The sequence below is a fragment of the Xenopus tropicalis genome, chromosome 8 (genome assembly GCF_000004195.4).
Source record: "Xenopus tropicalis strain Nigerian chromosome 8, UCB_Xtro_10.0, whole genome shotgun sequence".
Lineage (NCBI taxonomy): Eukaryota > Metazoa > Chordata > Amphibia > Anura > Pipidae > Xenopus > Xenopus tropicalis.
The window spans coordinates 2,050,431-2,066,495 of NC_030684.2; the positions used below are offsets into that span (position 1 = coordinate 2,050,431).

General features: G+C 51.7%; 1 protein-coding gene across 1 annotated transcript; it reads left to right on the plus strand.

The window, feature by feature from the left end:
• Window positions 1-8,812: 8,812 nt before the first annotated feature.
• On the plus strand, window positions 8,813-14,985 carry glipr2 (GLI pathogenesis-related 2). The gene is given in 11 exon segments (NM_001114032.1): window positions 8,813-8,833; window positions 8,996-9,073; window positions 9,332-9,577; window positions 9,686-9,901; window positions 10,173-10,250; window positions 10,351-10,584; window positions 11,127-11,345; window positions 12,653-12,730; window positions 13,037-13,552; window positions 13,580-13,684; window positions 14,575-14,985. Coding segments are annotated over 9 exon segments (1,326 nt in total). The 5' UTR covers window positions 8,813-8,817; the 3' UTR covers window positions 13,198-13,552; window positions 13,580-13,684; window positions 14,575-14,985.
• Window positions 14,986-16,065: the final 1,080 nt, after the last annotated feature.

Below are 16,065 nucleotides of genomic sequence, written 5' to 3' on the forward strand. Positions count from 1 at the left end.
GGGTAAGTGAATCCAATCCCCCCCCAGTACTTACCCAGGTACAGAGCTCTGATTCTCTGTACTTCCTGCTCCTGGGCTGCTCTCTTTCCCATGGTCAGGCAGGAACCTCCCCCTGGGTAAGTGAATCCAATCTCCCCCCAGTACTTACCCAGGTACAGAGCTCTGATTCTCTGTACTTCCTGCTCCTGGGCTGCTCTCTTTCCCATGGTCAGACAGGAACCCCCCCTGGGTAAGTGAATCCAATCTCCCCCCAGTACTTACCCAGGTACAGAGCTCTGATTCTCTGTACTTCCTGCTCCTGGGCTGCTCTCTTTCCCATGGTCAGGCAGGAACCCCCCCCCTGGGTAAGTGAATCCAATCTCCCCCCAGTACTTACCCAGGTACAGAGCTCTGATTCTCTGTACTTCCTGCTCCTGGGCTGCTCTCTTTCCCATGGTCAGGCAGGAACCTCCCCCCAGTACTTACCCAGGTACAGAGCTCTGATTCTCTGTACTTCCTGCTCCTGGGCTGCTCTCTTTCCCATGGTCAGGCAGGAACCCCTCCCCCCAGTACTTTATGACATCACACTATAATGCCCCCTCTCCTCCCTTCTATGTACCCCCAGGGCACTTCACTCAGGTTGTCTGGAAGGACACTAAGGAGGTTGGAGTGGGAGTGGCCACGGATGGAAAGGGGCTATTCTTTGTGGTGGGGCAGTACAACCCCGGGGGGAACATCACCAACCCGGGGTACTTTGAGAAGAACGTTCTGCCCGCCGGGTCGGTGCCCACGGAAGAGAAGGGCAGGAACAAGACCCCAGCAGAGGGCAAGAAGGAACCGGAGTCCAACTGGGCCCCCAGTGACAACAAAGCAGAATATGGCAGAAAAGGTGAGTGTGACAGATCCTTACTCATCACCTGGGGGCACAATTAGTTCCACAAGGAACCGCCCCCTTTCCCACTGACCATTAAAGGGCAAGTAAAGTGCGAAGGCCTCTCTGTGTAGCGCAGGCTTGGGCTCTCAGTACTGGACCAGAAAGGGAGCAGGGGGTTTAGTTGGGGGGGGTGGAAGCAGGGGGTTGGGGGGGAGTAAGAGAAAGGGCAATTGTCTGTGGGTAAAGGGAGGGCGGGGGGTGAATATATTCAGGCGGAATCCAAATGACCCAGGGCTGGGGATTCTCACACTCAGAACAAAGGCGAGACCCCCCCTCCCCGCCGGCCCCCCAATTCACACAGCGACAGGGAAGGGGGTAAATAGAGCAAAGCAATTAACTGTCTGACTGCCAGCAGGACTGGGGGCCATTGTGTTTAACCTTCCATATCCAATCAGTGCGGCAGGGGGGCCACATACTATCCAACCCCCTAATAGTATTCATACCCCCCCACACACACACACACACACACAGGGGCAGTGGAAAAATCCCACAAATCTGCCCTATCCCCAGGGTCTGGTTGCTATAGACTTCTTTCTCCTAGATACCGGTACTTCACTGTGATGGGGTTAAGGGAGGTCGCACTGGTTGCTATGGGTTACTCCAATTGTATACGTTTGCACTGCTATCATTAACCAACCCCCTGTATTACAAGCCACATTTAAGATGCTCAGCCCCGCCCACAGTAAGTGCAGTGTAACTCTCAAGCCCCGCCCACAGTAAAAGTGTACAGTAACTCTCAAGCCCCGCCCACAGTAAAAGTGTACAGTAACTCTCAAGCCCCGCCCACTGTAAAAGTGTAGTTTAACTCTCAAGCCCCGCCCACAGTAAGTGCAGTGTAACTCTCAAGCCCCGCCCACAGTAAGTGCAGTGTAACTCTCAAGCCCCGCCCACAGTAAAAGTGTACAGTAACTCTCAAGCCCCGCCCACTGTAAAAGTGTATAGTAACTCTCAAGCCCCGCCCACAGTAAGTGCAGTGTAACTCTCAAGCCCCGCCCACAGTAAGTGCAGTGTAACTCTCAAGCCCCGCCCACAGTAAGTGCAGTGTAACTCTCAAGCCCCGCCCACAGTAAAAGTGTATAGTAACTTTCAAGCCCCGCCCACTGTAAAAGTATAGTGTAACTCTCAAGCCCCGCCCACTGTAAAAGTATAGTGTAACTCTCAAGCCCCGCCCACTGTAAAAGTATAGTGTAACTCTCAAGCCCCGCCCACAGTAAAAGTGTAGAGTAACTCTCAAGCCCCGCCCACAGTAAAAGTGTAGCCTAACTCTCAAGCCCCGCCCACAGTAAAAGTGTAGAGTAACTCTCAAGCCCCACCCACAGTAAAAGTGTAGAAGAGTAACTCTCAAGCCCCGCCCACAGTAAAAGTGTAGAAGAGTAACTCTCAAGCCCCACCCACAGTAAAAGTGTAGAAGAGTAACTCTCAAGCCCCGCCCACAGTAAAAGTGTAGCCTAACTCTCAAGCCCCACCCACAGTAAAAGTGTAGAAGAGTAACTCTCAAGCCCCGCCCACAGTAAAAGTGTAGCCTAACTCTCAAGCCCCACCCACTGTAAAAGTGCACAGTAACTCTCAAGCTCCGCCCACAGTAAAGTTTACCTGCACCCAAGCCCCGCCCACGTCCCTCCCCTGAGCAGTGTTAGCGCTGGGCTCAGGCTGGCCAATGGAGCTTTGCTTCTGGCAGATTTGAGGCCCAGATACCCCTGGGGCAGCTGTGGGGAGGGCCCGGGTACTCAGGTAAGTGCCCCCATTTGTGTTATAGTTACCCTTTAGGCGCTGCAGCCCGCACTGGAGTTCAGCTCGCCAAGCTGTAATTGCCCACTAGCCATTATACTGGCCAAGGGGGGGGGATTACTTGCCCTTAAACCTGCAAGGCCCTGATCCCCCCAATTTTACATTCCCCCCCCCCCACTTAACTCGCCCTCCATCTGCCCCTGCTCCATAGCTCCGCCCCTTCTGTTCTCCCCCCCCCCCCCCCAACCGGCTGGTACAAACAATTAAAAAATATTAAGCTCTAGCTCAGTTAAAAAAAGCTTGCAATCTAATGTCGGTGCCTGGGATAGAAAGAGTTAATGGCTTCTATGGGTCCCACCCTATGGCTGTGAGGGGATGCTGGGAGTTGTAGTCAGAGTGGGCCTTAGCCCAACACTACTCCTGTGTCTGGGGAACTGCAGCTGCTAGGTTAGCAGGGGATTCTGGGACTTGTAGTTCCCCAAGGGATCAGTATGGGCAAGAATGTGGCTCCCAAATTGCCCCCTGGGTGCCAATCAGCCCTACCAAGTTGCCCCCCCGATGCCCAAAGGCACCACCTTGCCCCCATTAATGCCAATGTAAGTAATAGGGAGGGGCTGATATATTTACCCGGGCACTGTGCCAACCCCATGTGGGCGGGGCAATTAACTTTCACTTTCAATCCTGCTGTCTCTTTTTATTTGCCCCCTTTATTGTGTGATAAGGCTCCTTAACCCCTACTGGGCCGGAGTAAAGGAAGGCGGGGCTTCATTCTGCAGTGTCGATTGTAAGCTCTTTGGCCTACAGTCGCTGTGGTACCTAACCCCCCCCCCGGGGCTTTTATCTGTATTTATTACTGAGCTGAGACCCCCCCTGGGGCTTTTATCTGTATTTATCATTGAGCTGAGACCCCCCCCCTGGGGCTTTTATTTGTATTTATCATTGAGCTGAGACCCCCCCCCCGGGCAGAAGGGGTGGGTTAGGCCAGATGTGCAGCCGTACAGGAGGGGGCAGCAGAGTGCAGCTGTTGGGGGAGTCCCAGGCTGGGGGCTGATTGGATGTGAGGGCAGCGGCCCCCCCCAAACACAAGCCCCTGTCACAGCCCAGCAGCCCAGTAATGTGACTCAGCCCCTTACTCACTGACCCACCGAGGAGGAGGAGGAGGAGGAGGAGGAGGCCGGGGAGGGAGCGCCTGGGACCAGAGATGGGAGGCTGCCTGTCATGCCGACCGGCCCGGGGTAAGTGTGGGACTGGGGGGCCCCAGCATGGGGATGGGGGGGCTGTGTGTGCCGGGGGGGCCTCGCTCTGTGCCACTTCTCTTTGCCAGTTTAGGAAGTGAAGCGTCGGGTTTAGGCAATGAGCCAAGATGGGAAGCAGGGGAAACTTCCTACCCCCCCCCCGGGGCATTGTACTGGGGGTTACATGGGGGTTACATGGGGGTTACATGGGAGTTATATGGGGGTTACATGGGAGTTACATGGGGGTTACATGGGGGTTATATGGGAGTTACATGGGAGTTACATGGGGGTTACATGGGGGTTACATGGGGGTTACATGGGAGTTACATGGGAGTAACATGGGGGTTACATGGGGGTTACATGGGGGTTACATGGGAGTTACATGGGGGTTACATGGGGGTTACATGGGGGTTACATGGGAGTTACATGGGGGTTACATGGGAGTTACATGGGGGTTACATGGGGGTTATATGGGAGTTACATGGGGGTTACATGGGGGTTACATGGGAGTTACATGGGAGTTACATGGGAGTTACATGGGGGTTACATGGGAGTTACATGGGGGTTACATGGGGGTTATATGGGGGGCTTCTCTGGCTGGGAAACTGGGCGACTCTCTGCCTTCAGCGACGCAAAGTTATTGCTCTGCCGCTCAGTGCAGGCGTTCTGCCATTAGTCCTGATAGGGTCCCGCTGGGGCTGCTGGGTAATGGGACTGTAAGGGGATAGATAGATAGATAGATACACGGATAGATAGATAGATAGATAGATAGATACATACACGGATAGATAGATAGAGATAGATAGATAGATACACGGATAGATAGATAGATAGATACACGGATAGATAGATAGATAGATAGATAGATAGATACACGGATAGATAGATAGATAGATACACGGATAGATAGATAGATAGATACACGGATAGATAGATAGATAGATAGATAGATAGATAGATAGATAGATAGATACACGGATAGATAGATAGAGATAGATAGATAGATACACGGATAGATAGATAGATACACGGATAGATAGATAGATAGATACACGGATAGATAGATAGATAGATAGATAGATAGATACACGGATAGATAGATAGATAGATACACGGATAGATAGATAGATAGATACACGGATAGATAGATAGATAGATAGATAGATAGATAGATACATACACGGATAGATAGATAGAGATAGATAGATAGATACACGGATAGATAGATAGATAGATAGATACACGGATAGATAGATGATAAATAGATGATAAATAGATAGATGATAGATAGATAGACAGACAGACAGAGAGATAGATAGATACACAGATAGAGATAAATAGATAGATAGACAGGGAGCTAGAGCCTAGTTTATTAATATTAGGTGTAGGAGCTGCCATATATATATATATACCCCCCACTGAAACAGCCCAGTGACCCCCAGTGACCAGCAGGAAGGATATGGATCATTTCATGCAGAGACAGACTGTGTATGTTTGGGGGTAACGTCTCCTTGAATTGCTGCTGCCGGGGAGCCAATCGGGGCGGCCCATGTCTGGCTGGGGGTGTATGTTGGGTAATCAGGGAAATATTTACCCAGCATCCCCCCCCCCATCTCAAGTGACGGCCCCCACCCAAGTGACCCCTGTACGTAGAGCTGGAGGCTCCTGTGGGGCAAGTTATAACCTGCCCCAGGGCAAGAGCCTTAGTTACCCTTTAGGCACCACTTACTGGGGGGGGGGGGTTCGGGGGAAGGAAATCCCTGCCGGGGGGCCCAATAGGAGACCCCATGTGTAATATTGGGGTAATGTGCAACTCCCAGCAACCCCCACTCACCCCTTCAGGTAGAACCCTGCTATTGGGGGGGGGGGGGGGGGGCTGCAGGTTTAAGCAGAAAGGTTACAGAATCTCACTAAGTACTTCTTAAATGTTCCTGATAATTCCACCTCTATTCCCAGCCTGCCCGGGGGGGTCCCACATTCACTGTGATAATAGCAAGTTAGCATATTCACAGCCCCCCCCCATGGAAATCAGCCGCAATAACACCCTCATTTACAGCTTATTGTGTGCCCAGAACATTCCTTCTCTGTATATTTGTATTTATACATATGGGTAGGGGGTGCCATAGTGTTTCCCTTAGACAGTACAGTATGGGGGTACAGCTTATTGTGTGCCCAGAACATTCCCTCTCTGTATATTTGTATTTATACATATGGGTAGGGGGTGCCATAGTGTTTCCCTTAGACAGTACAGTATGGGGGTACAGCTTATTGTGTGCCCAGAACATTCCTTCTCTGTATATTTGTATTTATACATATGGGTAGGGGGTGCCATAGTGTTTCCCTTAGACAGTACAGTATGGGGGTACAGCTTATTGTGTGCCCAGAACATTCCCTCTCTGTATATTTGTATTTATACATATGGGTAGGAGGTGCCATAGTGTTTCCCTTAGACAGTACAGTATGGGGGTACAGCTTATTGTGTGCCCAGAACATTCCTTCTCTGTATATTTGTATTTATACATATGGGTAGGGGGTGCCATAGTGTTTCCCTTAGACAGTACAGTATGGGGGTACAGCTTATTGTGTGCCCAGAACATTCCTTCTCTGTATATTTGTATTTATACATATGGGTAGGAGGTGCCATAGTGTTTCCCTTAGACAGTACAGTATGGGGGTACAGCTTATTGTGTGCCCAGAACATTCCCTCTCTGTATATTTGTATTTATACATATGGGTAGGGGGTGCCATAGTGTTTCCCTTAGACAGTACAGTATGGGGGTACAGCTTATTGTGTGCCCAGAACATTCCTTCTCTGTATATTTGTATTTATACATATGGGTAGGGGGTGCCATAGTGTTTCCCTTAGACAGTACAGTATGGGGGTACAGCTTATTGTGTGCCCAGAACATTCCCTCTCTGTATATTTGTATTTATACATATGGGTAGGGGGTGCCATAGTGTTTCCCTTAGACAGTACAGTATGGGGGTGCAGCTTATTGTGTGCCCCAGAACATTCCCTCTCTGTATATTTGTATTTATACATATGGGTAGGAGGTGCCATAGTGTTTCCCTTAGACAGTACAGTATGGGGGTACAGCTTATTGTGTGCCCAGAACATTCCTTCTCTGTATATTTGTATTTATACATATGGGTAGGGGGTGCCATAGTGTTTCCCTTAGACAGTACAGTATGGGGGTACAGCTTATTGTGTGCCCAGAACATTCCCTCTCTGTATATTTGTATTTATACATATGGGTAGGAGGTGCCATAGTGTTTCCCTTAGACAGTACAGTATGGGGGTACAGCTTATTGTGTGCCCAGAACATTCCTTCTCTGTATATTTGTATTTATACATATGGGTAGGGGGTGCCATAGTGTTTCCCTTAGACAGTACAGTATGGGGGTACAGCTTATTGTGTGCCCAGAACATTCCCTCTCTGTATATTTGTATTTATACATATGGGTAGGAGGTGCCATAGTGTTTCCTTAGACATATTAATGGAATGTATGTTGTGGGGGGGGGGGGTATTTGGGGGGGCAGGAAGAGCCCACTGGGCTAACGTCGGACCCTCTTTCTGTTCAGGTGCCGAGAAGAGTCCGTTTGAGCAGGACTTTCTGGCTGCCCATAATACATACAGAAGGAAGCACGGGGCGCCCCCCCTACAGCTCAGCCGGGACCTCTGCCGATCTGCCCAGCAATGGGCCGACCACCTCCTGTCCATCCGGACCCTGGAACATAGCGGGGGCAACACCGGGGAGAACCTCTACTATAAATACAGCTCCGTTGCCAGGGAACTACCAGGTATGTGGTCCCTGACCCCAACCACTTAATACCACCAACTGCCCCCCCTACCCACCCCAGTGGCACATCCTTGGGTAAGTCAATCCACTTTTACCTCCCATCAGGCCAAGAACCCGTAGACGCATGGTATGACGAGATCAAGAACTATGACTTTGGCCGACCCGGGTTCCGCAGTAACACAGGTAACATCATGGCGGAGTAGACCTTTTGGCTTGTCCATCCCACTGAATGGTTCCTTCAACCCTATTGGCCCCACTAATTATTTTTTCATTGGTTCCTTTACACAAGGGCACTTTACTCAGGTTGTCTGGAAGGACTCTAAGGAGGTTGGAGTTGGGGTGGCCACAGACGGCAATGGTCTTTATTTCGTGGTGGGACAGTACAACCCAGCGGGGAATATCACCAACCCCGGATACTTTGAGAAGAACGTTCTGCCCGCCGGGTCATCTCCAGGACCAGATAGTGCCGAGTCTGGCAGCTCCCAGTGGAAACCAGCAGGAGGCTACAGAGAACCAACAGGAGGCTACAGAGAACCAACAGGAGGCTACAGAGAACCAACAGGAGGCTACAGAGAACCAGCAGGAGGCTTTGTAGAACCGCCCAGAAGCTTCAGAGAACCTGAAAAGACATCTAGCAACTTCAAACCCGTATCGGGATTAACCAAGCAGGGTAAGTGGTCCGGCAGTGTTGGGCATTTAGTAGTAGTGCAAAGCTGTCAGACAGAGAGCAGAGGAGGGTACTGGCCCAATGCTCTTGTTGGCCAATAGTAATGTTCTACGCAGCCCTAAAGAACCCAGTTCAAAGCTCTGGACCAGAAGAATTAGGACAAGGTTAAATACATGGTCATGGTAGAACTTGGTCTTGATCTTGAGTTAAAGTAGTGTTTGTGGAGCGTTGGTCAGAACCTTGGCCAAACAACAACTTCTTCTATTTGTCCAGCAGGAGCTGGGAGTTTTGAGCAGGAAGCTCTGGACGCGCACAATAAGTATCGACGCCAACATGGCGCACCCCAACTCCAACTCTCCCGGGAGCTGTGCGACTCCAGCCAGAAGTGGGCCGACCACCTACTCTCCATCAACGCCCTGCAGCACAGCAACACCGCCAACGGGGAGAACCTGTGGTACAAGTGGAACTCCAGCATGAGGGATGCCTCTGGTGAGACCTCTTCTGCCCCCAGTCCACATAGCAGGCGCTTCCTGCCCGGCCTGACTGGGTTATGCATAGTTACACCTGGGTACATACGCCTCCAGTGGTGGGATTATCTAGGGTTGGTCTGTTAAGCCTTCTTCTGACTTGTGTCCAACTTGTGTGACTCAGGTGCGGAGGTGGTGGAAACGTGGTACAACGAGATTAAGGATTATAGCTTTGGCCGGCCGGGCTTCCAGTCTAACACAGGTAAGTGGTTCCCCTCCCTTCCTTCTTGATACGGTTGACTGAGATGGAATTTACTGTGTTTCAACTCGTTCCCAAAGCCATTGAACCCCTGAACTTGTTGGAAGCTCTCCATGCCAACGGCTCCACCTGTAAAGGTCATGGAACCCGTAAGAAGCTCCATTGTATTAGAAGAATTAGGGACTGGTGATGGGGTGGGGTCTCCAGCTCTGAAGGGTTGGGTGGAGTCTTCGGCCTGAAACGCGTTGGCTTCTCTTCCAGGTCACTTTACACAGGTTGTCTGGAAAGACTCCAGAGAGGTTGGCGTTGCCAAAGCTGTGGATGGCAAAGGAATGGTGATAGCGGTGGCGCAGTACAGCCCAGCTGGCAACATCACCAACCCCGGCTACTTCCAGAAGAACGTTCTGCCGAAGGGAACTCCTGTATCCGATACGGGAACAAGCCCCACCGCCAGGGGAACCTCGTATCTAGGAACACGCGGAACAGACTCGGCCTCGTCACCTACAGGTAATTGATTGAAAATGGCCAATGGGACAATGACCGTTCCCCCCCCCCACCCTCGGTTGTCCTACATGAGACTGAGATGATCTTCATATGTTCGTTTCACTTTTCCAGCAGATTCCAGAGAATTTGCCCTTGAGTTCCTGAAGGCCAATAACGTTTATCGATCACGCCACGGGGCAAAACCGCTGCAGCTCAACTCGAAGATAAGTCAGGAAGCCCAACGGTGGGCGGAGCATCTCCTCAACCTGAAGACTTTAAAGCACAGTGACACGTCCCATGGGGAGAATATCTGGGCTAAATCTGGAGGCCCCTCCATCACCGTCACAGGTACCAGGCCTATCTGTCCTAATCCTTGAGCTGGTCTACCTTGGGCTGGTCTACCTTGGGCTGGTCTAACCTTGGGCTGGTCCAACCTTGGGCTTGTCTACCTTTGACTGGTCCAACCTTGGGCTGGTCTACCTTGCAGTGGTGGCAGGGGGGTCCAACCTGAAGGCTAGTTGATCTAGCCCAAGGATAGGGTCTAAGGACGTCTCTTGATCTTATGTCTCTCCATCTTCCATGGAATTGTTCTTCTAATTCTCTCTTTGTTCCGACCCAGGGCAAGAAGTGGCCGACAGCTGGTACAAAGAAGAGAAGAATTACAACTTCTCCAAGCCCGGATACCAGGCCGACACAGGTGGGCAATGTCCCTCAGTAAAGGCTGCCCCCTTGAGTTATGGAACATTAGGTCCGGCTGGGCAGATCTCCCAATGACGTCCCCTCTCTCATCCCTGCAGGTCATTTCACCCAGATGGTGTGGAAAGCCTCCAAGGAGGTGGGTGTTGGTCTGGCCTCCAGCGGCAAAGGGATGTTGATTGTGGTGGCCCAGTATAACCCCAGTGGGAACATCACCAACCCGGGATTCTACGGCCGCAACATCCTCCCTCGAGGCTCCAAGGTGACCGATGACGACGGTGATGAGGATGGTTTTGTGAAGAGTCCAAGTTCCACTGCTGTTCTACCCATTCCAGGTGGGCACTGCTAGTACCACTAGGGCAATAAAGCCTCGTACTTTGCCCCCCCTCAGGGCACCCCCCCTCCAACAAGATGTATCTCAATAGAGGCCCTTTAGCACGAATGGTGAGACTTCCCACTGCACCATGGGAAGTGGGACAATCCATCCCTGAGTTAGAATGGAATAGTCCGTGGTCGGCCATGAGTCATATAAGGGCAAGAGTTGAAATCTGCCCCCGAGTATCAGTAAGGGGGGGTCGTTTCTCTGCCTTTCCTGGAGGCGAATCCCAGCCAGACGGAGAGGCCGCAGGGAATTCCAGGCGGTTTCCAACTGCTCGTGGTTTAGTCATTAGTCACCGTTCCTCGGAAGGGGGGGCGCGGGGTTAAATGCTGGAACGCACCCCAAATCTTTCTTCTTTACCCCAGAAGCCAAGGTCAGACTGGGGATGTGTGAGGCCCACCAAGCTGCCCCCCCAGGGGCCCCCAATGAGTTACAGTGGGAATCAGGGGCCGGGGGGGGGGGCACAAGGAATTCACTCGCCTTTTCCCATGTTTACAGAGAAGGAGCTGAAAAGCTTCCGGAAGGATCTGCTCAGTGAGCACAATCAGTACCGTAAGCTCCACGGCGCCGGGGCCCTCCAGCTCAGCGTGGCCCTTTCCCAGGATGCACAGAAGTGGGCGGATCACTTAGTAGGGAAACGTGCCCTGCAGAACAGCGACACCCACCATGGGGAGAACCTGTGGTACCGATGGGGGACCAACACCAGCTTGCCCACAGGTAAGTACTTACCCACAACCTCTGCTATGTCTGTACTTCCTGCTCCTGGGCTGCTCTCTTTCCCATGGTCAGGCAGGAACCTCCCCCTGGGTAAGTGAATCCAATCTCCCCCCAGTACTTACCCAGGTACAGAGCTCTGATTCTCTGTACTTCCTGCTCCTGGGCTGCTCTCTTTCCCATGGTCAGGCAGGAACCTCCCCCTGGGTAAGTGAATCCAATCTCCCCCCAGTACTTACCCAGGTACAGAGCTCTGATTCTCTGTACTTCCTGCTCCTGGGCTGCTCTCTTTCCCATGGTCAGGCAGGAACCCCCCCCTGGGTAAGTGAATCCAATCTCCCCCCAGTACTTACCCAGGTACAGAGCTCTGATTCTCTGTACTTCCTGCTCCTGGGCTGCTCTCTTTCCCATGGTCAGGCAGGAACCCCCCCCCCTGGGTAAGTGAATCCAATCTCCCCCCAGTACTTACCCAGGTACAGAGCTCTGATTCTCTGTACTTCCTGCTCCTGGGCTGCTCTCTTTCCCATGGTCAGGCAGGAACCTCCCACTGGGTAAGTGAATCCAATCTCCCCCAGTACTTACCCAGGTACAGAGCTCTGATTCTCTGTACTTCCTGCTCCTGGGCTGCTCTCTTTCCCATGGTCAGGCAGGAACCCCCCCCCCCTGGGTAAGTGAATCCAATCTCCCCCCAGTACTTACCCAGGCACAGAGCTTTGATTCTCTGTACTTCCTGCTCCTGGGCTGCTCTCTTTCCCATGGTCAGGCAGGAACCCCCCCCCTGGGTAAGTGAATCCAATCTCCCCCAGTACTTACCCAGGTACAGAGCTCTGATTCTCTGTACTTCCTGCTCCTGGGCTGCTCTCTTTCCCATGGTCAGGCAGGAACCTCCCCCTGGGTAAGTGAATCCAATCTCCCCCCAGTACTTACCCAGGTACAGAGCTCTGATTCTCTGTACTTCCTGCTCCTGGGCTGCTCTCTTTCCCGTGGTCAGGCAGGAACCCCCCCTGGGTAAGTGAATCCAATCTCCCCCACAGTACTTACCCAGGTACAGAGCTCTGATTCTCTGTACTTCCTGCTCCTGGGCTGCTCTCTTTCCCATGGTCAGGCAGGAACCTCCCCCTGGGTAAGTGAATCCAATCTCCCCCCAGTACTTACCCAGGTACAGAGCTCTGATTCTCTGTACTTCCTGCTCCTGGGCTGCTCTCTTTCCCATGGTCAGGCAGGAACCTCTGAATATCTCCCTATTGCCACCCCCAGTTGTACTTATTACCCCTTACCCATAATGCCTGTCTCCATTGCGTCTCTCCCAGGGAAAGAAGTGGCTGAGTCCTGGTACAATGAGAATGCCAAATACAGTTTCGCCACCCCCGGATTCCAGAGCGGTTCAGGTGAGTGAGAGATCATTATTTAAAGACAGAGGGGCAATTAATACGCCCCCCCAATTTATTAATACCAATTAGGAAGTTCACCATGATTTTTTCTCTGTATAAATCACTGAGCTGCCATGCTGATTGCTTAACTAAAGCTGCAGTTTGAGTAGAAGCCAGCAGATGGTGCCATTACTCTTACTATGGAAATTAGCGCCCTCTTCTGGCGGATATGCTAACTGCAGCTACAGATGAATTCTCTGTATTATTAGGCAATGGGAGACCCCAAACCATGGCCAATAATGTGCCTCTGCCCCCCCCCCGCAGGGAACTTCACGCAGATGATATGGAAGTCTTCCTCGCAGGTGGGCTTCGGCCTCAGCACAGACAACAAGGGAATGTACATTGCCGTGGGCTTCTACGACCCGGCGGGCAACATCGCCAACAAGGGCTACTTCGAGGATAACGTCCTGCCCAGGAAGAAGTGAAAGAGCCCAAGCCACCAATCAGGGCGAAGGACACATGTTTGGACTCAGGGAATCCGAGTAGTTTATTTCTTTTTATTCTCCTATTTCAGTGCAAGGATAGGCAGGGAGGATCATGGGATATATTCCTTGCAATGGCTGTTAGTCGGGTTAGGGGTAGCCTTTAGGCCTGGCATGGCACCCTGGGGTCCCACAATGCACCCCGTGCCGTTTCCCTTACTGATATCACAAGCTACCCCATTGGGGGGCAAGTCCTGCTGCATTTACACCCCCTGCCCCTCCCACATTTATGCCACTGTATGAAGCACTTAATCAGCCCACTTGTATGTAGCCCCGCCCCCTGGGACTAAAGTTGGGCACACACTGAATCCCCTTGGTCACATGAACAAATGAGGGGCTCATTAGCCAATATGGCTGCCTATGCACTGGGGGGTCATGTACAAAGGGTTAATGGGCATGTACTGATATAAGCACAAATATCACATTTATCAACTATAAACCCAGTGAGAATAAGGAATGAATGGATATTGGGGAGTTGTATCAGGAGTCAGAACCAGCAGTGCAGGGAAGGGAAAGGGACAGACACAGTGACAGTTACACATAACTATAAACCCAGTGAGAATGAGGAATGAATGGATATTGGGGAGTTGTATCAGGAGTCAGAACCAGCAGTGCAGGGAAGGGAAAGGGACAGACACAGTGACAGTTACACATAACTATAAACCCAGTGAGAATGAGGAATGAATGGATATTGGGGAGTTGTATCAGGAGTCAGAACCAGCAGTGCAGGGAAGGGAAAGGGACAGACACAGTGACAGTTACACATAACTATAAACCCAGTGAGAATGAGGGATGAATGGGTATTGGGGAGTTGTATCAGGAGTCAGAACCAGCAGTGCAGGGAAGGGAAAGGGACAGACACAGTGACAGTTACACATAACTATAAACCCAGTGAGAATGAGGGATGAATGGATATTGGGGAGTTGTATCAGGAGTCAGAACCAGCAGTGCAGGGAAGGGACAGACACAGTGACAGTTACACATAACTATAAACCCAGTGAGAATGAGGAATGAATGGGTATTGGGGAGTTGTATCAGGAGTCAGAACCAGCAGTGCAGGGAAGGGAAAGGGACAGACACAGTGACAGTTACACATAACTATAAACCCAGTGAGAATGAGGAATGAATGGGTATTGGGGAGTTGTATCAGGAGTCAGAACCAGCAGTGCAGGGAAGGGAAAGGGACAGACACAGTGACAGTTACACATAACTATAAACCCAGTGAGAATGAGGGATGAATGGATATTGGGGAGTTGTATCAGGAGTCAGAACCAGCAGTGCAGGGAAGGGAAAGGGACAGACACAGTGACAGTTACACATAACTATAAACCCAGTGAGAATGAGGGATGAATGGATATATTTGGGTTTACTTGCCCTTTAGGCTTACACACAGACTAGGCCACCTACCCACATACAATGTAAGTACTTACAGTTCATGAAACTCCTAGTAACGTGGGTTAATATGCCCTTTATTCCCTGCTATACACACAGCTGATCTAATGGCCGTTGCCCCTCCCACTGACGCCGGTCGCTTTATTGCCCTTATGGTTTTACCCCCCGTAGCACTGTGTATAAGGTACTGGCTTTTTATACTGGGGGTCCTGCTGTTTAATGGAATGAAACCACTAACGGCCCAGTCAGGAGCCGGCGTGAATGTTCCGACTACTGAACGGTACCGAGAGTCTCGCCTCGTAGAGATTGTATTTTGTATTAAAGCACATTTTCCCTTTATACTCGGCTGTGCATGTTATTTAGGGTCCCCCCCCCCCAGTCAGTAATGCCACGTGCCCTTCTGTATTTTGCCCCTAGGGGGCAGCAGGTCCATGTGTTACGGATCAGCTGTGTATGTGGCGCTGAATAACCTATAGCAACCAATAAGATGTTTGCATTACCAGTAAATGCTGCCTGCTGATTGGTTGCTATGGGTTACTGCCCCTGGGGACAAACTTAGTGCCTTTTATTACATAACCCTACAGGGCTATAGCCCCCGAGTACTGTGCCAGTGGGGCACTGGGAACAAACCCAGTTGCCACCGGTCCTGTTTTGACCCAGACTGTCTGATTTTCCCAACTGGGCGGGTTTCTCAAAGACTGACGCAGTGGTCGGCCAATCACTGACCACCAATGCTGTATATAGCACAGCCCCCGGTGCCCCTAGGGTTGCCACCCCGGCTTCTATCTTGGGGCAGGGGGCGGGCAGCGACGTCACAAGGGGCGGAGAGAGGGTTGCCCGTGACATCACGGGGGAGGAGAAAGGGTGGGTTGGTGATGTCACTGGGCAGGGCTACGACATAAAGATCGCCAAATGCCCGACCAATGCCCTGCCAGGCAGTCCGGGTCAAACAGGACGGGTGGCAACCCTGGGTGTTCCATGCACAACGTATAGTGCCACCAGGGCTGGGGCGGGTAGCCCACTACAGACGGATGCCCCCTATTACCTGTTACACACGTTGGCACACACACGTTGGCACACACACGTTGGCACAGGGAAGGGCATTATGTTTCAGGGTGGGACCAGCCTGCCCGGATACCCCCAGAGGGCGCCCCAGCCAAGGGCAGTTCCCAGCAGCCCACCTATTACATTTAGCAATGCTGGGCTCTCCGGTGGGCACTAGGGGTGCCAGTGTGACACTCGCCCATCCCTGCTCTCTGTGTCACCACCAGCTGTCACCCCGTTACATCAGAGCTAATGGCGCAATTAGGTGCTGTCAGTCCTGCCGCCCCCACATATAAATACCTGGCGTGCCAGGGGGGCACCATATTTAGCTGTGCCACGCGTCACCGGGGAAGGATAGGGTTCCATGGGCCCTGG